The sequence below is a fragment of the Drosophila rhopaloa genome, unplaced genomic scaffold, assembly GCF_018152115.1.
Source record: "Drosophila rhopaloa isolate 14029-0021.01 unplaced genomic scaffold, ASM1815211v1 contig_167, whole genome shotgun sequence".
NCBI classification, from domain to species: domain Eukaryota; kingdom Metazoa; phylum Arthropoda; class Insecta; order Diptera; family Drosophilidae; genus Drosophila; species Drosophila rhopaloa.
Window position 1 is genome coordinate 9,305,206 of NW_025335047.1, and position 21,567 is coordinate 9,326,772.

The following is a 21,567-nucleotide window of genomic DNA, read 5'->3' on the forward strand; positions in this document are numbered from 1 at the left end:
TGTGTGAGTGCCCGCTACGCCTGTTAATGCGCATTTACGTGCCGCATTATGTATTTACCCATACACACAGAGCCACACACAGTCACACTCGCATTGCTTTAGTTTGTCAAAAACAAACTTTCCCTAGTTCAACCACAAAACGGGCAAGGCAACCAAACGCAACGCAACGCAACGCATCGCAACGGTGGAAAATGATTGTAAAATTTAACAACCGACAGCCAATTACCATAGCTTTTTATTTGATTTTGCACGGTTTAGCTTTTTGGTAACGAGTTGGATGTTGCCGCCAGCACTGCGGTCTATCCCACCATCCCAAAAATCCCAAAAAAAAACAAGGCCGACAGCAGCAACACGGCTCCACGTGCTCGGTTTTTAAAGGGAAAAGAATGACGGATATTAAATTGGTGGAACAGCCGAAGGTTGAGCTTAATGCCATGGAGGAAAACCACAAATTCATTCTAATCGATTGGGCTGGCATCGTTGAAAGATAGAAGTACTCATCCAAAATGATTGCAATCGGAAAATTTGGTAGTGGATATTCGCATGTGTGTGGTAGCTATAATGTTCATTGTTTGCTGTTTGCTATTCATCTTTCGGAATTATTCGGCTTACTTAGATCCTTTTTGTTCAAAAATGTAAAACTAAACTTTGATTCCATTAAGAACTGCAACTGGATACTCATCTAGTTGCACATTCTTATTACTTAGTAGTCACTTTAAATTGAAATGTGTATTATCATTATTATAATGTGTTTAATTAAAAAGTATTTCAAGCCATAAGTTGAATAAATTTGTATGAACGTTTTATTATATTTAGTTTTTTGTTGGAACTTGCAACGTTTTAAAGCACATTTAATTTATAAATGATACTATTTTTTGAGGGTTCCTTTATACACTATAATTTTTCTTGTCGGCACTTTAGCTAATTCTAGATATTGATATTACGGTGCCAAACAGCAGTAACTGGAACAATAGACACAATTGCACGCAAATTTCATTTGATTTCATTTCAATTGAGCACAATTAAATTTTTGTGCACAACAATCAAGTTGCGTTTTTGTGTGGTAGTTGTCGCTTTTGCTGGTCAGACGAACCACATTTTGTTGTTATTGATTTTCAGCCACGCCCTTGCCGGAGTCCATCAGTCGGGGTTTTCCGGGATTCCGGGATTCTGGGATCCCGGAGACGCACGTTCGTGGGTTTTATTTATTTATGCTTCGTTTGTCCGTGGCTTTATTCCTTATTATTAATTTCATTTCGGTTTGCATTTAAACATACAGATATTATGGCTAGCCGGCCGGCTGAAACAAAATCCATTAATATCCTTTATCCCCCGGGCTATTTATGGCCGCAATTGAAAAGGCAGAAAGCAAATGTGAATGCGATTGCATTAAGTTTTAAATACGCGAATTCATCTATTGGTCGGCTAATAAAATCATAAAATGTATTTGAGGTCAGCCAACCGAACAATTTCGATTTTAATTGAAAAGAGTTTTTGGCACGGCTCGCCCTGTTGTCGCTGTCAATTCCCCCCGGGAAAATCATAGCCCTCATTTTGGGTGCACCCAGTGTTGCTTATATCCGGCGTGCGGCCCGTTTCCGGTTGCCATTTGGCGCTGCTGCTAATTTCACAGTTTTGGCATTTCGGATACGGAAAAGGGGGCCAAAACGGTTGGCCCACAAACAATTAACTCCCACCCACTCGATCCAAAAGCGAAAGCTCTGCAATTCTGTGGTTAAGTATCATTTCTAATATTTTGTGTGACACCCGTGCGACACTTTGGCATTTTGGGGTGTGCGTTTTGGGTTTTTAGCCAGGCTGCCAGCCACATTGTTTATGGCTCACTCAAGAGTTTCAGCCAAAAGCCAACAGCCAACCCCAGCAACATTTGAACAAAACCTGGCGCCAACGCCAACGCCAACGCCACCGCCACCGCCAAATACAAAAACAAAAATAAGGACAAAAACAAAAACAAACGGAGGAGCAAAACCCAACCACTGGGGGCAAAAAGTTTTTAAGTGAAAATAGTCATTCAAATTTAATTAGTCCAAAACAAAGCCAAAACGTAATGAGCTTACGCTTAGGCTAGCAGAGTAGAAAAGGAATGGGTGCGGGGAATGGGGATGGGGATCGGGATCGGGATGGGGATGGCTCCATCTCAATCTGAAATTGTGGTTATTGCACTCAGCCCCACTCATTGTCCTTCTACGAGTTCCGAAAAGGGTGCCATCCTCCAACTAAAGGGGTCATGTGCGACACAATTACGGCAAAGGTGGAGCCGGAGTCAGTAGCGTTTTGCTGTCACATGCCACATGGCCGCAGAAACTCCCTCGGCCACGCCCCACCTCCCTTCGAACGCCCACGTATCAGCCCACGTAACACCCACACACACACACACACACACACACACACACACACACACACACACACCCACAGCCACAGACTCACACACAACCAAAAACAGCGAAACTGAGAGCAGGTCGACTACGGCAGCAGTTTCAAAATATTTTACGTAATATCATTGTTCGCACTCGTAACTAACTTTTGCCAGCGCTCCGTGCAGGCACAAAGGATACATCTCCACCTATGGCTTCAACCAGACCCTCTCCGAAGTATTCGTACCCAAATCCCAGTCCAACCCAATCCCCATTCCCCAACCCCCGATTCCCGATCCACGCGTCACCCAACTCAGTCCTTCTAATACTTGCCAACTGTTTAGCGTGTGACGAAACTTGCATGCTGCGAGGGACCTTTTATAAGTTTCTTGGTCGCAACTATATTAAACTATTTAGAAATATTAATTCTTATCTGAATCCATTTACATTTATCTGAACAATATACAAATATATATATAACAAATATTTGTTATTCAGCTGAGAGCATTGCCCTTTTTGGTGAACGCATTTCAAAAATAAAATTCAAATTTATAAATAAAATCATATAAAATAAAGTATTCTCACATTATCATCCTTACGATTTTATATGAAACAAGAAAGGAAAGCTAACTTCGGGCGGAGCCGAAGTTGAAATACCCTTGCAGAATATTCTGCAAATTATATTCTTTAAAACTATTCATATGATGCATTCTTAATACTCATAAAAAAATCCCAGCTTCCTAACTTTAAAAACACCAAGGTTATGGCATTTCCAATCGTTCAGTTATATGGCAGTTACAGGATATAGTCGGCCGATCTATATGAAATTTGGTAGGTCGGATTAATTGGCCAAAAATAAAACCCATAGGAAATCCCAACTTTCTAACTTTACAAACACCAAAGTTATTTCATTTCCGATCAATCAGTTATATGGCAGCTATAGGATATAGTCGGCCGATCCTTATGAAATTTGATATGTCGGATTGATTGGGCAAAAATAAAACCCATAGAGAATCCCAACTTTCTAACTTAAGAAACACCAAAGTTATGGCATTTCCGATCAATCAGTTATATAGCAGCTATAGGATATAGTCGGCCGATCCTTATGAAATTTTGTACGTCGGATTGATTGGCCAAATATAAAACCCATAGAAAGTCCCAACTTCCTAACTTAACAAACAGCAGAGTTATGGCATTTCCGATCAATCAGTTATATGGCAGCTATAGGATATAGTCGGCCGATCCCGGCCGTTCCGACTTATATACTGCGTGCAAAGGAAAGAAGGGTGTGTGCAAAGTTTCAATTCGATATCTTTAAAACTGAGAGACTAGTTCGCGTAGAAACAGACAGACGGACAGACAGACGGACAGAAAGACGGACAGACGGACAGACGGACAGACGGACAGACGGACATGGCTATATCAACTCAGGAGGTGATCCTGATCAAGAATATATATACTTTATAGGGTCGGAGATGTCTCCTTCACTGCGTTGCACACTTTTGACCAAAATTATAATACCCTCTGCAAGGGTATAATAAAAAGCATTAATTTTCCCCTATAAATATGGAAAATCATTTGCTTAAATAAGTGTATTAAAAAAACGAAAAATGTTTCATTATTAAATCCTCTGTAATTATGGACTTATTTGTGATTCTGTTCATAAAATAAAGACAAATGAGGCAAATTTAAAGCTTGTCAGGCCCATTATCACATGTGCCAGCAAATGTATAATTATGGAATATTTACTTCAGATATTTAAAATTTTTGTTTATCAGAAATAAAGAAAAACACTGCCTTTTGCAAGCTTTTTTGGGTATATAATTATAGATTACCTGCTGAAATGGGCTCGTTTTATGTATTTCATTTGGCCTTCTGGTGAAACCAGTTCTTCTGGGCTATCAATTTCTGCTGGGTCGGCCCCCGCAGATGGTTATCCACATGCCCGTGTGCAACCAAGTCGCATTGCATGGGAGGACGCTCCACCGGATCGGGTGGCTATATGTGTGTGTGTGGGAAGAGGAAGAGGATAAATGGTGTGTATCCTGCGAGGGGACCTGGTCTGGGCTTGGTCTGCGTTTTCGGCGATGCGGCATATGATTCGTATCGCTGATACTATTTCTGGTCCAATGGCACAGTTAGTTTGCATCCTACGTGCCTGCTAATGTATGCTGGCTACCTTTCTACGTGTCCGTGCTCCAGGACCTTACTATATAGTGGGTGTCGGTTGTCAGGGTGTGTGTGTGCGGCACATCCGTGTTAATATAAACGCATAATAGCATTTTTAGCTGTGAAATAGTTTTGCTGTTGCTGCTCTGAGAGACCCCCCAAAAAACCCACCTCATCCCGGAGTCCTGCCATTGTCCTGTACTCTCTACCTTCCTGTAGGTGTAATTGTGGCCGTTGCCGGTTGCCGGTTTTCATTGTCGACCATGTGGTAGTTGTTTTTGTCGGGCTTATGAGAGTTGGGGGGGCGGTGGTTTTCTCTAAATTAATACATCACATGCACGCAAAAAGGACGACGTCGAGGACAACGAGAACGACGAGGACATGCATACAAGCTTAATTATGGAATTTAGCCGGGCTTGTCTTCTTGGTGCGGTTTTCAGTTTGGTTTCGGTTTTTCGGTCTGACCATCTAACTATCATATTTTGGGTCGCGTATAATTGGGATACATGCAGATCTACCCGTAAATATTTTAATTTACTAAGGTGAAAGAAGGATACGGATGTCAGCTGCTACCCAACACCCGACTCGATGGCTTTTGAAAACATTTCACGTGGCAATTTTTAATGGCATTTGTTGGCCTTTGGGTGCGCTGATGCACACTGATGGAAATTGTAATAGACAGGTGACGGGGATCACAGAGGAGGGCTCACCAGAGCCTGGAAAATCGGGATCGGGATGGGAATCGGGGAATGGGGGAATTGTGGAACCGGGGAACCGGGAAAACGTGCCAGTACTTCGTTAACGGATTCTCGGAGCTGTCATTACCATTAACATTTTGGCTTGGGCAAACATTTTAGAGTCGCACTCTCGAACTCATTTGCACTTTTGTTTGCATTGGATTTGGACACTGTCAGCGCCGGCGGCCGAAACCATTGACAAGACCACATTTGGGTATTTTCGTGTCGCTTCAGTTATTTGATTAGTTAACATGTGGACGGAATGGAAGGGTTTAGGTGTTTGCACTGCGTCACTCTGTTCACTTTTCACGCTTCAACGGAAAAACTAAATGGGGAAAGTTTAATGCAGTAATTGATTGACATTATTTGCTTGCTTTTACCAATGCCATTACGGGGGGAAATGTATCAAGGCCTCACATTTGTATGGTAATTTATTACTTTGTAACAAGCACCAATTAGTTTTTAGATTTTAATATTTTTGGGCAAATTAAACCACGAAATTAATTAATTTTTAGTGAATTAAGCCACAATCGTTCAGAAGAAAGCCACTTTGAAATTGGATTTCTGTAAGAAAAGTTATTGGCTTAGAAGTGAAGTTTTTCGACACTTTTCTCCAAAGCCATTTTTCGAAAATTTGGAATTTGTTACCTTAGAAAAACGACGAAAAATCGACCTAAAAGTGTAAATGAAGATTTAAACACAGATTTTTGGAGAATCTAAACACAATTATTTAGAAATATACCACTTTGAGTGGCAGTTTTGGGCACCTTTATGAAAAATACATTTTCAAAAATATGCCGAAAAATGGAACAACTAATTCAAACCAAGATTGAAATGCAGAGTTTTGGTGTGTCAAAATACAATTATTTAGAAATATGCCACTATCAAATCGAATTTGTGTGAGAATATTTATGGTCAGATTTTAATCTATTTTTGGTGAAGCCAGATTTATATAAAAATAAAACCGTGTAGGTTATAAACACAACACTCTTTATACCTGTTAAGCTTAAAAGACAAAAAACATGATTATTTTCCTTTTATGTCAAAATCTGTGTAAAAGGATATTATTTGTAAATAAAATGTGCAAGAATCGGGATTTATTAAGACGACTGAACTGTTGTACTAAATATATGGCTTGTATTTTCTGGGCAGGCCTTAATATAGTCATTGGATTCATTTTCATTCGTAAGTATATCTGAAAGAAAATAAAAATACCTTGAACTGGAATTTACTAATAACTTGTCATTATAAGTAAAATCGGATTGCTTTAATGTGAAACATTCGAGAAATATTAGTTAATAATCCAGCAACATAAAAGTAGCTTATAAATATTCCATGTTTTCCAGTATATGGTATTATTAATTTGTATTTAAATTGAAATATAATTTGTCCTAGCATTTATTATGGAGTTCGCAAGGAAACAAAACCTGCCAATCGCAGTTCTCGTAATTGGTTGTATTTGTGGAGCCAACTTTATTTTATCTGGTTCTTTGCTTTTAATTGGAGTTTTGAAGGTTATTTTCATTTGTTTTATCTTTTTGAAATCTATGACATCCTTATTTTTAACAGGGTGTGCGCTGTCTGGTTTGCTCATCTATAATTTTCAGCGGCATAGGCGTATTCTTTATTCACTGGTTAATCATCCCTTTGAGTAAGTTATTTTCATATTTATTTATACATAAAATGTAACATTTTTGTTTCTCCTTTAAGTGCTTTATTTAGTTTTCTCTTTTGTTGTGTTTAGCTATTATCAAGTGGACATGTCTCCTGATGATCGCTATCGAGTACCGAGACGATTTTCATAATAAAATAAAATTTTATTTTATGATTTTACTATGAGTTTATGTTATTCTTTTATGTGAACTTTAGCGAAACAATACATAGTTTCCTACTTCTCGCTTTTATTTTCAGAGTTCTTAAGTCCGCAAGCAGGAAAATCGCCGCTTCACCTACTCGAATTTATGATAAGTACTGGATCAGTTGGTATTAGCGGAGCTTTGGCCTGAATTGCAATCGCCTCCTGCCCGCTTAAGGAACTATTTATTTCGAGTGCGGCCACCTTAGCCCAAAAGTATCTTTGTATCGCCGGCTGTGCAATCTACTCCAAATACTCGTAACTGCAATAGTTTTATGACTCATCATGGATTTTTTTTTTGACGGGAAATCCCCTGACGATAGCGAGTTCAATGCTCTACTTATTTTTTTTTTTTTTTTTGTGGGGTTGGCGGTAGGGTCGAAAAATACAAAAAAAAAAAAAAGGCAAAATGGGCTCAGCTTATTTGTTGTTTTATGCCAACTGCTCAATTTGCTGTTACACTGGCCGGACCGAAAACACAGACAACACCAGTTCATCACTTACACGCCAGGGTAATTTAAAACAAATGCCCCACCAAATCGCATTTGGCTTTGGCTCTACAAGTTTTTATTGCCGCTCGCATATGAAGCGGCAAATTTGTTCATCCACTACAATTTGGCATGCCATTTATATTGGTTCCATGTTAATGCCAGCGCCAAATCCCCGACCTGAATTAAAAGCGCCACTCGATTCCAGGCACCATATAGTCATCCGGTTGAACTAGTTGTTCCTGCAGTTGTTGATGCAGCTGTTGTATTTTTTAATAGACACATTAAAAAATAATTTAACAGACAGAGAGTCACACAAGCCGCTTCGTTTTCATCGTTTTGGCCTCTGCATTGAATAAATCATAAATCATTCAACTTTCGGCCAGAGCTGTGAAATAAAAATGCCCCGAAAACATGTGACGTGTATATCGCGGTGGGTCGGCAGTTTCTATTAAACGATACACGATGAGCAGCCAGGCAATTTGTCCAATTTATCCCATTTTCCATCACACCACCACACTTTCACACCGCTTTTCGTTGTTTTTTTTTTTTTTTTTGTTGCCGCGTGTGTGTTTACTTTTTACACATCATAATTTTTTATGCTAGTTGACTTCTGGACACTGCCGCGTCCTGTTTTTCCTTTCGCCCTTTTTTTTTCCGCACAGCGCCGAAAAGTTGTTGCCATGTACAAATTAATAAACGAGTAACTGACAAAAAGGTAATTTATTATTTTATACATATTTGACAAATTAATTTAATGACACAGCGCCGTCTCACACTCGCACATTAACGCACATGTCCCACCGGGCAGGCAGGATGCCCATACCCTGTCCGGATGCCTCGCTCCTTCGTCCCGCTGCCACACATAATAATTTCTCATTTAATTTTTCAATTTTAAGCGTCATTTACACATGCCATGCCGTCGCAGTGAAGCTCTGTCCAGATCCCCGATGCCGCCATTCCCCTTCGGGCCTCTCTGCGTTTCTTGTATTATTTTTTGTCTTTTTTTGCTTTTATTTTTTGTTTTTTTTTTCAGCTTGTCGGACGGTTGCCTTTGTTTTTGCTCCTGCCATCGCTTTTGATTATACCCTACGCTTTACGGGGCGTGTCCGACCAAAGCAAGCGGCTTGCACTTGTCAATCAAATCAAAAAGGATGGTTCAAACAATCATTGATCAAACATTCATGATCCAAATATGGTGATTAAATTGTCATGTTGGTTTGATGGTAAACATATTTATCTAAAAACAAGAGGTTGATATCGCTTAAGGACAATACTTATTTATTCTAACGCCTGCCAATTAATGTTTTTTGAAAAAGCTTTTCTTAATTCAAGCTTTATTGTTTCATGAAAGTTACAATTAATATATTATTAAGTACCATCAATTAAATTATGAAATTCTTTGCTTATACTCTTTAAATTTTTGGTCATTTGTTTTTTTGCAGATCTTTTTTTAAACGTCTGGCAAAGTTAAACAATCTTCTAAAGACATAATAACATTTCATAAAATATGAATGAGCTAAATATGCATAAATGCTAATTTCCTTATATTGTTAAGTGTATTTTTGCATCGACTCACTTCCATCTGATCGCTTTATGTTGTTCTTTCATTTTTTTATATTTGCATTAAAAGGTAATCATCGGGAGCGGCGTTGTTGGTAAGCCTTGCAATTTTCGCACCGTTGTCGTATTTTGTATGACTGTCATTAAGTCGTCAGCGGGTTCAGTAACGAGAAGGACAATGTCGACGGGGGAGGGGGAGGGGGTCGAAGGAGGCTGCAGACTGCAGACTGCAGACAGCAGACTGCAGAGTGGCAGGACGCAATCAGTTGCTCACTCAGTTGGCGACGCATCAGTTTAAATGACTCGTCATGCCCGCTGGTGATGGTGTGAATGTGAAGATGGCAGTGTGGGGGAGGGGGGAGTGAGGAGGGGTAAGAGGGGGAGAGGTGTCAGGTCGAAGTGGTGGCCAGTATTGCCCCAAGGACGCCGACAGATACTGCTCGCGGTGCACTCGAATCGGTCTGGAGAGCTCGCAACGTTAATGACACTAGAATCAGTTTTCATTAACGATATAACGTGCGACCGGCCACTCGGAAGTGGAGTAAAAAGTGGGTAAAAACTGGGGAAATGTCGGCGAAAGAGGGGGGGAAGCAGAGGGGAAACTGAGGGAACCGCATGCGTGCATTGCTCGCATATTTCTCTTGGCCGCGGCTGCTGTGGCGACTGCGGCATTGGCGCTGGCAATTAATAAAACACACACCTTCTGTGCGGCCGAAACTCTCTACTCTACTCCACTCGAACCCCCCCAACACACACACACTTTTGCACAGTGGTCTAAAGCGCTTATTTATGCAACGGCTGGCCTCGACATCACATCGACATGGCCATCGGCATCTGAATCTGGCCATGCATCTGCATCTGCAACTGCAACTGCAACGGCAACGGCAACGGCATTGGCGACTCTGGAAATTGAATTTAAAAAGCTCAAACGCTGCAAAATATTTCACACGCACACACTGGAAGTGTGTGTGTGTGTGTGTTGTTGCTGAGATTTTTCGTATAAATCACATTTTGCCAGCGAAAAATATAAATAAAATATGTATGTGTGTTGGTGCTTGTGCGTCTGTGTGTCGCCTGCATAAATCTTTCAGTTTGGATTTTCACTTTGGCGGCATAAATTGACACTGGCTGACGACATCGCAGCCACATTTGAAAACCGCGCTTAAAAGCATGCTCGCTCGATCGCTTGCCCCCTCAAAAAACTCTTGCATTGCAAATTGCGTTTTTTGTCAGCTTAAATAAAGCAACGCGCGCTGACAGTAAAAACTCATTTACGCGAAATTAAATTAAAAGTTAATTAACGCTGTCAATGTGCAAAGCACTCCAGCCAGACTCTTTTTTCCCCTCTTCCTTTTCCCCTGGTTGAAAAGAGTAGGATGGGGATTCAGGTAACTGACTACCTGCAAACTGCAACTCTGCGGGCCAAGTTGAAAAATCACCGCAAGTAAAGTTAAGCATATGTCCGCTTAAATTGATGCGAACTGGTTTTAAACGCCAGCCTGACAATTCGCGAGTTTTTTTTTTCACTCGCTTTTGCTGCTTTTGCTTTTGCTGTTGCAGACTGGCAAGTTGTTTGCTGGACTCTGGAATTGGTTTGTCGGCTGCCTGGGAGGGATTTGTGCGGAGGATGCGGGGCTTTAGTGGCAGTTCGCTTGATTGCTTGGCTGGCCGGCAGTTATGCGCTGCGCACACAGTGCGTATGCTTAATGTGACATGACCGAGCCGTCCATCCGTCGGGCAGGCTGGTTGGTTGGATGGCTGGCAAAATCAACAAGCCGATCCCAGCCGACTGATAATTAATTTTTAAGTAAAACTGAAATTTACACCGGCCAATCAGCGATAAACCGACAAAGAAAAAGGAAACTGCTTAATTGGTCCCCTGTATGGTGATTATTATTGATCAGCATCATATTAGTATTGGTTTAATTAAATACTTATTTTCTGCTTAATAAATATATCTGCGATGATAAGTGGTTTAAATCCAATTTTGTAAGTGAACTGATTAAGTTTTCCATTATTTTTTTTGTTTTTAATGGTTTTGATTTATTATTTCGGTTTCAGATTTTATTAAAATTGAATTTAAAGGTCTTATCCAAAGACAGTGTAACGAATAAGCATAAAAAACATTTGTAGAGGCATATAAACTTGGACGTCCTGTTAGTGAAAAGCTCAAGTAAGAAAACTTATATTTTCTTTAATTTTTTTGCAGGTTCCTTTTAATTGACATCGTCTCTGAGTGTTCCCTTCCATTAGTCAGCTCCAACTTGATCTTCTGCCTGCAGAGGACACGAAGGACCTCCCAATTTCTCCCATGGCACGGCGACTGAAGTGCCTCGGCCGCCCTCTTCCTTCATGACAGTTCGCATTGGGGTCGAGCGGCGTGGCAATATAAATAAATATGCTTGTTGTCTGGCAATTCGAACTGCACTCCCACGGCCAATTTCGTTGTGAAAAATTAAAGATAACATAAATGCGGCTCGCCGGGGCACGCTACAAATTCCGGACGGAGCTAGGCCCGAAAAGCGGAAAAGCGGCGGAATGCCGTGCCAGGACATCAATGTCGTGGCTCTGGCGTGCTATTTGAATTGAACAAGTGTCAGCGTCGAGGGGAAACAGCGTCGAAGCTGTCGCTCCATGGAACCCCTCTATATATGTGTATATATGGGGCCCCGGCGACCGAACTCTGACCCCCGACAGCATTTGCATGTCCTGCCAGTCCGCTCTCAAAACTCAAAGTATTAACACTTTAACGCCAAGTTTTTTATCCGGCTGCCGGAAACAGACAACACAGCGCACATAAACACAGCGCCAAACACAAATACTAGTGCAGCTAGTGAGCTCTCGGCGTCGGCGGCAAAACGCCATGTTGGATTATTCAACTCGACGCCATTTCGCGTCACAATGCGCGCTATGCGCCGCCATCATTGCAACCGACAGCGAACGGCACACGGCAGCGGCAACAACAACAACAACAGCAACAGCAACAGGAACAGGAATAGTAGCAACAACTGCAGCAACAGCTAAAGGCAACGCTGGCCCACACGGCGGATGAAGTTGCAATTCAAAGTCATAAACACGTGGAGCGTGGGCGCAAAGTCTCAGCTAAGCCGCGAAGAAAGACGGGGGAAAGCGGGAAAAGCCGGGAAAGCGGATGAGGGAAGAGCGGGAAAGGCAACGGCAGCGGTAGCGCCACTTCCTGCCCCGAGAATCCTAGCCCGGCCCCTTTTATTTCCAGACCATTTTGTTGTCTATGCTACACGGCAGTCAGAGGGTATCAAAAGCATATTAAATCCACTCCATTTGGCAGCCAAACTGCAATTGAGAATAGTGCCATTCAATTCGATAGCTGAATGCAAAGAAAAACTCCAAGTGCATTACTTATTTGCTATCTTTTCTCATAAAAAGATACTATTTATATAGATTTAAGTAAAATATTTAAGACAATTTTGTTTTTATTAATAGGTTACGTATATACTTTAAATGGGGAATAGTCACTTTAAATATTAATTTTGCTTGACAATACTTCAGAGAATTGAAATATAATAAAATTATCTTTTAAATAAAAACTTTTAAGACTATATATTCTAAATTTGTTTTGTCCAATTTGCATAATTTTTTCAAAGTGCGTTAGCTTTATCATGATTGATAAATGCGATGGTTCAAAAAGGATAAACATTTGATTGTTTGCCATGAAAACATTGAGATAAAAAAATGTTACCGATATCGTTGTGCCATTTTCCGGGAAATGGTTTTTTATCGAATTAGATAGTGTTGATCGCGATATCGGGTAACGCAATGGTCGAGCCTTTCGATGGCCAACGAATTGTGACTGTTATTTTTCGGTTGGCACTGTTCGTTTTTCATTTGCATGCGAAATTCAAACATCAGCATAAAAATGCAATTTTTATTGCGCAACATTTCTCAATGCCCGCTGCAAATATTTTCGCGGGCTTTATTATATTTTTTTGCCACTGCCACCGCCATCGCCTTTGTATTGTTTTGTTTTGGCCCTCCTGTTCCTGCTGTTCCTGCTGTTCGGTCTTGCCATTGTTGTTTGTTTTGGTTCGGCTTGTTGCTGCTGCTGCTCCCGTTGGCTGCTGCTCATATTTATTTGTGCTTTTTATGTGGACCACCCACCCACGGCTTTATTATGAGCTGCACTTTATGAAAATGCAGTTGCCAGCCCGCTGTCGCAGTAGCAGTCGCTGTTGTTGCCGCCGCCGCCGCCGCGTTTCGAGTACATTGCAAATATTTTATTATTGCACAATTTCGCCAACTTATCCCGCCGGCATATGAATGCGGAGATGTAGGTGTAGGTGTAGGTGTAAGTGTAGGTGTTGGTAGGTAGGGGAATCTCCTGTTGGCCGCAAGGCTGCAGGAAGGATGCAAGCCAGCTAAAATAATATTTCGTTGCTGTTCGTTTGTTTGTTTGTTTGTTTTTGTTTGTCGGTTCGTTTAGTTGAAATTACGTTCTGTATGCCACTGAATTTCATAGCAGCACCGGCGATGCCAACAACAACTTGAGCCGAAAAACTTGCTTTCGGTTGTTATTATTCTTGCGTTTACTCCCGGCAAATTTGCCGTGTGCCGCCTTTCACTCCACGAACTCTGGACTGGCTCTTGTTGTTGCTGTTTTTTGTTGTTGTTGTTGTTGTTGGCATGGACACCGCCTTTCCCTTTTTCCCCACTTAACTGGCACTGTATTCCGTTACACACCACCCCCATGAACCGCCCATGAACCACCCACCGACCACCTCCCCGTGTTTTTGGTTTTTTCTCTTTTCGTGCTGTTTTTCCAACATTTTAACTTCCGCTCAATTTACCTTTAGGCCAAGTAATTTAAAAGCTGACGTGTTTGTACAACTACAATTTCGGCTCATGTTGCCGTTGTTCTTGTTGTTGTTTTTGTTGCTGTTGCTGCTGCTGATGTTGCTGTTGGCATTGCCTGTGTATAGCACTTCCTGGTGTGGATTTTTGCTAGAATCGGCTCTTGTTCTGGTTCTTGGCTCTGGGTATTCGTTTTCGGCTCTTGGATTTCAATCTCCCTCTGCGCTAGTTGTTTTCTTTGCGTTGGACAAAATATTAAAAAAGAAATAATATTGGGCGAGCGATGAAATTTGCTACCGCTTTGGCATATATTTTGTTTATTTGCCCTCCGTTTGACTTGCGCTTGAGGTCGAGTCAAGTTTTTGATGTGGCCGATGGACTAAAAGTCAAAACATCCGCAAAAGCTGTTAAAACTGTTTGCACCGGCTAATAGTCACTGCTGAAAGCTGAAAGCAAGCACTGGGAGGTAAATATTAATTAAAGTCGATAGTAAATGGCCGAAAAGCGTTTCGCCCACGCTGCTGTTTTTCTTTCGCTCCCATTTGTCCTGTTTTGGCACCCCTCATCCGCCCCGTTTAACATGTGAGCACGCAATTTCCTTGATTGGCAACGCAGCCCCAAGTCGGAGGAGCACTACGAGTCGTAGTCAGAGTCGTTGTGGAGCTGAAGCCAAAAGCTGAAGTTGAATGATTGAAAGCGCGCTGCTAAGCTGTCGGCGGCGCTCTGCCAAGGATCTGCATAACGTATCAAAAAGCGTAGCATACTTTTTGGGGCCCGTAGTGCATTAAAGCCGTCGAGTGAGTGTGAGTGTACATGGCGAGAAAACTATTCTGTTCATCACATACATTTTACATATATTTATTTTAAACAATTTTTTTTTGTCCAAGAATTTGACTATACTGGCAATTTAACTATTGTAATATTGTTCGGAATATTTGAGACCTAAGGCCAAGTGGCATGCGGTGACCAGTGTTTCTGTGTCTGAACATTATCTTGCCAATTTATTTAAAAATGTATTTAAAATATCTTAAGGTATGAGGTTATTTATTGATTTTATTAGTCAATTTAATTTTTATATTTTTAATTGTTTTAATTGACTTTTCGCAAAAACAAGAAATTATTGTAATTAAATACATGACTATTACCATTAAAATTGTTGTAAATTTATTTGAAAAATATTGTCTCTATTGAAGTTTAAATATTTAGGCAACAAAAACGAGTTGTACAACGTCAAATAAATATTAAATATGATCCTTGCTCGAGGTTGTGTTGTTTTCCTGCAGTGTGTGTGTGTGAGTGAGCGAGGCTGAGCATGAGCAGTTAACGCCATTGTTTGTGTTAAGCTCGGCCGAATCTGGCAGCCAGGTTAGCCCCAGCACCGCCTTCATAACCCTCCGGACCCCGGCTTTTCCCCCCTTTTCCCCCGTTTTCCCAGCTTTTCCGCCAGTCCACCCCACACCGCCACCCAATCCGCCTGCCTGGCAAGCCAACGAGTCTGTTAGCCAAGCCACAGGCCGGAGCTGAAGCCGAAACTGGAAATGGAGCTAAAGCCGGAGTCGTGGACCACAGGCAGCGCAGTTTGTTCATGCTCCTCGTGCTCCTGCTGCTGCTGCATTTAGTGAAGTATTGTTTCTGCTAGATTAATCCTGTTTTAATTAAATATACACGCTGCCAGCATAAAACCAACAAGAGCCACGACGCCGGCGAGCAAAAAATGGGAATGAAGAACTCTGGCGGCGGCAAAAACTGCAGCTCCACAACCAGTGGCACATCCTGTAGTCCGCCTCCTTCGACTCCTGACGTCATGCAAATGTGTGTGAATGTGTATGTGTATGTGGATATGAATGTGGAAGGGGCCACAGGCTACAGGCTGGTGGATGCAGGATGCAGGATGCTGTTGATGCTGCCGCTCCACTCGGAATGACAAAGTGACTTGACTGACTGGGCGAAATGTTTGAGAAGAGGACGAACGAGAGTGCTGCTTGCTGCTTGCTGCATTCGACCTCGCTTTATTTATTTATATTTTCATCCCTGCCCCTCGTCCCCGATGTTTTACTTCGGCTTTCAAGAAAAATACTTTTTCTCACGCAGCTCGCAGCTAACAGCTCGCTTGTAATTTCTGTAGTAAATTAAAAATGCTGCGGTATTTTTTTTTTTTTTTGAGTGCTCTACACAGAACAGCCCGGCTCGGTTCATCTTGGGGCGGCTTTGTCATGCATGTTCTGCATTCAGCCAAATCCTAAGATCCAGCTCGAGAGCTCCGCAAGTTTTTAAGTTAATGAGCTGAAAGTTCCTTTGCACCAAGCGGCTTCTTCAGGCTGCCACGAGTGCCAGAATCCCAAAATGCCAGAATGCCGGAATGCCAGAGTGGCGGAGTTGGCAACTCAGGGAAGTAAGGCAGATTTTTAAGGGGCATTATATTTTGCACTGCATCTGGTGATGGTGATGAGTCCCGGCCTGAAAGCATTCGGCGCAATTAAGAGGTTGCACATAAAAAAAACCATATAAGATCTGCATTAATTTTTTTCGTGGCATTATCTTAATAAACCTTGGAATACTTAAATGGAATAGGATTAATATAAAACTTAAATTTTTAATCGTAACAAATTTTAATTAAAAGAGGTAGAAAAAACTTATATAAGAATTTTTGAATTTGTCACTGAATGACTTCATTCAAAACACGAACTTAGCCCGGCAAAAAATAAATACTTGTATGTGAAAGTTATGAATTTATTTAAAGGGATTTTAAAATAAACACATTTTGATCTTAAAAGGGATAATTAGGTTTTATAAATAGTACGATATAAAAGTGTCAAATGTTAAAAAATGGTTTTACATTCACTTATCTCTGATAAACAAAAGTATATTAGAATCTCTGGTGATACATTTTTCACCGTGTTTCAGTTTGGCTGGCAGTGAAATGGTGGCATATTACAACATGCTAAATCCACAGCCACTTCAACTGTGCCGTCAACGGGGTCGGGATCGAGATCGAGACCTGGGGTAATACTTATAGTATATCACAACTTATTCGCCGGGATAACCGGTAGCTAATCAGCGTGCCACTCGAGCCGCAACTTCAACTTCGGCGGCAACCTCGAGACGTTATTGAGTTTGTCGTGCTGCCAAAGTGCAGTAGGGTGCTTCACCAGCGGCTGCCGTCAAACAGTCTTAACGTTTGTTGTTTGTTTTTCACCCAGCGCAGTTGTTGTTGTTGTTGCTGTTGTAGCTCACGCTGTGCCGTCATGCAATTTCGCTCCATTAAATACGACGCGTACTTAACTGTATAAGTAAACTTCATTGCCGGAGTGTACCACTGCATAAGTGTGTGTAAACATATCCACGCACTCTCAGCGGCAGAAAAAGGGGCGGCTGCGTATGTGTGGGTGTGTGTGTGTGGGTGAGGGGGCGTGGTCCGTACAAGTGTCCATTAAATTTTGTCATTAATTTTCGTTTGTCCCTCCAGCGTTGTGAACTCGTGGCTTCTGCTGTTTTACTTTTTCATCATCTTGTTTATTTACCCAGCCACATTAAAATTAAGCAATAAATGAAAAAATGCGTCCTATAAGCTCACCACTTCGAATTGCAACTTTTGGTAAATGCACGGAGAAAAAATCTAAGACATAAGTTTTTCCTGTTTATATAACATTTTGTTCGAGCCATTAAACTATTCCAAGATAAAAAGAAATATTCTTCATGGCTTTTCTAATTAAATTCATACGTTTCAGATTACAAAAATGGTTATAACAATTTCTGTTCATTTTAAAATATAAGATATAAATATTGTTGTGGGCTTGGCCGAAGTTCTGTTTTTGGCAGGCCAAATATATAATGAATACCAGTGCAGAAAGCATATTTTGGAAAGATAGAAACATGTTCAAATGCACATCTGATGTTGGGTTGCTTATTTGCTTTGAATATATTTGCCGGCTTAGTTTGGTTTTTGCGGGCTTGGCGATATACGAAAAATAAATATCTACATACATGCGGCAAGCATTTATTTATAAATCTCGTTTATTAGTTCAATTTGCTGTTAGTATAATCGATGCACTCGCCTTCAATAAAAATCAAAAACATAAATCTTTCGATGCACGTATTTAGCCATTGCCCAAAAATATAACGAAAAACACAAGCACCGAAAACAGGCAAATAAATAGAAACAAGCTCGAAATTCCATGCAAAACCGAAATGAAAAACATTTTGCAGCAGAGGAGGGTAATGGACCGTGGTATACCCTGCAAACAATTGCCAAAACAATTGAGAACAATCAAAAATGCATAGAGAAACTTTGCCCAGTAATGTTTTATTTGGCTTCTTTCACTTGCACCCCGAATCCTCATTTGGGACCAGTTGTGAAACTGGAGAAACTGAAACTAAACCGAAACAGACACAGAAACTGGAGTCAAACTTCAGCTTGGGGTGTGAATTTTCCCTTTGGCCGTACATGTTTCTTCTAACCCAATAAACACCAACGATCGTCTTCTCGTCCCTGGCTCTAAAGTGTCTTTAATATTTGCTAATTTATTTACTGTCTTGGGAGGCATAAGTTTTGTGAGATCACACAGGATTGCAGAATCGATTTTCTAATGGTCTATGGAATACATTTACCTTTTCAGTCCACACAATATACATACTCCCAGCTGCAGTGGACATGGCTGAAAAACTGAACAAGTGAAAAATCGCCATGAAAATGGCAAGCGCTTGGCCATGTAATAACCAAAATTGATAACAATCAATATGGCCATGTGACGGCGGTGTTGTTAGGCCCTCCCATATAATACTCGCACCTTGGTCTGCGACCATGTTGGCCATGTTGCTGGCATTTAACCCGTAACCTGTCGTTGACAGGAGTGCCGCCACGCCCACTCCACCAAAAACCGCCCACTTCGGACTTATGCGAATATCACAGGAGCGTGAACGCAAAGTGCACGCATTGAGTTTTGATTGCCCCACCAAACTCACCCTCACCCTCGCTCCTTTGCCAGCAACTTAGTTTATTTGAAAATGCACTTAAAATTTAATTTAAATGTAAATTTGTGCAGCGAAATGTTTTTGTGTCGAAAAAAAAAAAATGTTTATGTAAACAGTGTAAGAGTACGGGAGGCGACAATGGCTGTTAGTATAAAAAAAGAAGTGGAATAGAATGCAAATGCAAATATTGGCAACAGAACAGTGGTGGCGGTGCGGGATGTAGTGGGTGGAGAGGGGTAGGGGGGGGGGGCGCAACCAGCGTGTGTAAGCTGCCTGCCGCCTGTCGGAGTGCGAACAAAAATGAGAGGAATTTATATGCAGATGTGAAAACATTTTGCACCCTATTCGCCAGCAACAGTCACCAGCAGCAGCAGCAGCTGGAAAATCGCTGGTGGAGTGCTAGCTTTCCATTTTCCCAGCATGTGCATTTATTTTCAGGTTCGCCAGCGAGCGTGGCGTGCGTGAAATTTAATAAAGCTTTAGCTGCAGCTGCAGCTTCAACCTTTAACCTCGCTGCGTGTAGCTTCTGACCATGGTTCAAGTCTTTCGCACAAAGGACGCCGGCACAGTTGGTGTTGATGTTTATTAAATTTCGTTAAATTATGTAATCTTTGAGCGGGGCCTGCCCAGCAGCAGTGGCAGTGGTAGTGGCAGTAGCAGCAGCGACACTGGCAAATGCAATTCGGAACAACTTAAAAAGCAAACGCACCGCAATAAAAATGTCTTCGCCCCCAGTTCCTGGGTCTGTCATCCGTTTTCTCGCCCAACTGCAACTGTCTGCGCGTATGCACTGAGGAAAATAATATTCATTTTAAGCAAAGTACTAATTATCGTTCACCAAAATCAGAGCTTCAGAAGTTTATATGGACCAGGGTCATTGGTAATTAAACAAGTTAAACTAGTTGCAACAGAAAATAAATAACATAAATAAATATTAAAATACAATTTTTGCAACGGTCAAGATAACAATTACAATTACAATAGATTTCATTGTAAAACAATTAATGAAAGCTTAATGTTTTTATTTTATCATCTAAATCGTTAAAAATGGTTGCATATTGGATAAGTTTCTAAGAAGGAATACATTTTTGTATTTATTTAATGTATTTATGTACTTGCTATGCTGTATTTTGATCAGTGTGTCAGTATGTGGGGCACCCTTGCAGCGCTGTTTTCACATTGTTGCTTCACACTAATCTTCTGTCAATGCAATGCCAGGATGAGGATGAAAGCGACAACAGCTTGCCGAGGACTTGGCCACTCCGGCACCGACCACCCACCACCCAACACCCACCACCCAGCACCGACCCAACCACCCAACCACCCACTGAGCTGCATAGCTTCAAAGACCAAAAAGTACAAACCGCAGCCGCAAACGTTTCAATGTTGGGAGTCCAGACCAAAAAGCTGGGTAACTGAAAAGCTGGGCGGAGGATTTTCGCGCCCAACCTACGACAAGATGAAAGCTGTGTGTTTGGGGGCGAATCTCTGGTTTTGTCTTTAAGTGTAAAAACATTTTGCTTTGGGGCAGGCAGGCAGGCAATGGCAATCCCGATCCGGATGCTGTTGCTCCTTTCGCTCCTTTTGCTCCTGTGGCAGCATGTTGTCGCCGATGTAGAAGCGTGTCACCAGCTTTGGACCGCCGATGCAGTCAAGTGCATGTGTGAGTGTGGCTGTGGGGGTGTCCTGTGTCCTGGTGTCCTGGGTTCTTCGTCCTGTTTGGATTCGTGTGTGCTACCAGCTTGTCGGTTGTTGGGCTGTCAGTGCGGTTAATGCTTTTAGCCGCTGCCCAGACGCCCCAGAGCCGCATCTTGTGCAACTCACTAACTTGAACTGCAACTCCACACCCAACTAGATACGAAACTGTGCCCCAGGCCTTTCTTCACTAAAACTAATGCAATATTCGTATTATTTGGTTTGCCTTGTTTGCTTTATTTTATTTTATTTAATTTGGTTTTGATTCCCCCTTTTGTGTTGTGCTTTTGGCTTTGTTTATTGGCACAACATGCAGCTGCTGCAACAATTTGTCTTGCCGCTCTGCCTTTCAGCCAGCATGTGTGTTTGGGTTTGCCTTTTGTTTGCCCGACGGTTTGTTTGTTTGTTTGTTTGTTTGTTCGTCCGCTTTACACTCTCTTTGTTATTGTTTTATTTAATGTAATTGCTTCTACACAGCGCCAGCACCAGCTCCAGTCCAACAAAAAAAGAAAAAAAACGCCAGCCACAGCAACTTCGCACGAAGAGAAATTTTTAATATTTCAGCAACAGACGCCATTTGTCTTGCCCCGCAAAATATACAAGTGTCTTGGCTGTCCTGTCCTGGTTATCCCGGCAAATTAATTTCGTATTAGCGCACTCTGACAAATTAAAACCGCAGAGTCAACGGCCTGACAGGTTCCACATTTAAATGTGCCCCTGCAAGCAAATCAATGGCAGTTCGGCCAACTGGGCCTGGCCCACAAATTATATGCAAAGTAACAACTAATAAATATTCAATGGCTGTCGCATTAATCTTTGAACACCAGCTCCACTTCGCAGTCGGCAGCCTGTCGGTGGTATATATATATATATCTAAAAAAAAAGAG

General features: G+C 41.6%; 2 protein-coding genes across 2 annotated transcripts; both read left to right on the top strand.

Annotated features, from left to right (window-relative positions):
* Nucleotides 1-6,360: 6,360 nt before the first annotated feature.
* Nucleotides 6,361-7,086, top strand: LOC123037518. The gene is made up of 4 exons (XM_044458574.1): nt 6,361-6,466; nt 6,677-6,795; nt 6,851-6,932; nt 6,992-7,086. The coding sequence occupies exons 1-4, from the start codon at nt 6,361-6,363 to the stop codon at nt 7,084-7,086; spliced, it is 402 nt and encodes a 133-aa protein (XP_044314509.1).
* Nucleotides 7,087-11,725: 4,639 nt separating this feature from the next.
* Nucleotides 11,726-12,342, top strand: LOC108037361 (AT-rich binding protein). Its single transcript, XM_017113912.2, is given in 4 exon segments — nt 11,726-11,747; nt 11,750-11,840; nt 11,885-12,017; nt 12,019-12,342. Coding segments are annotated over 4 exon segments (570 nt in total).
* Nucleotides 12,343-21,567: the final 9,225 nt, after the last annotated feature.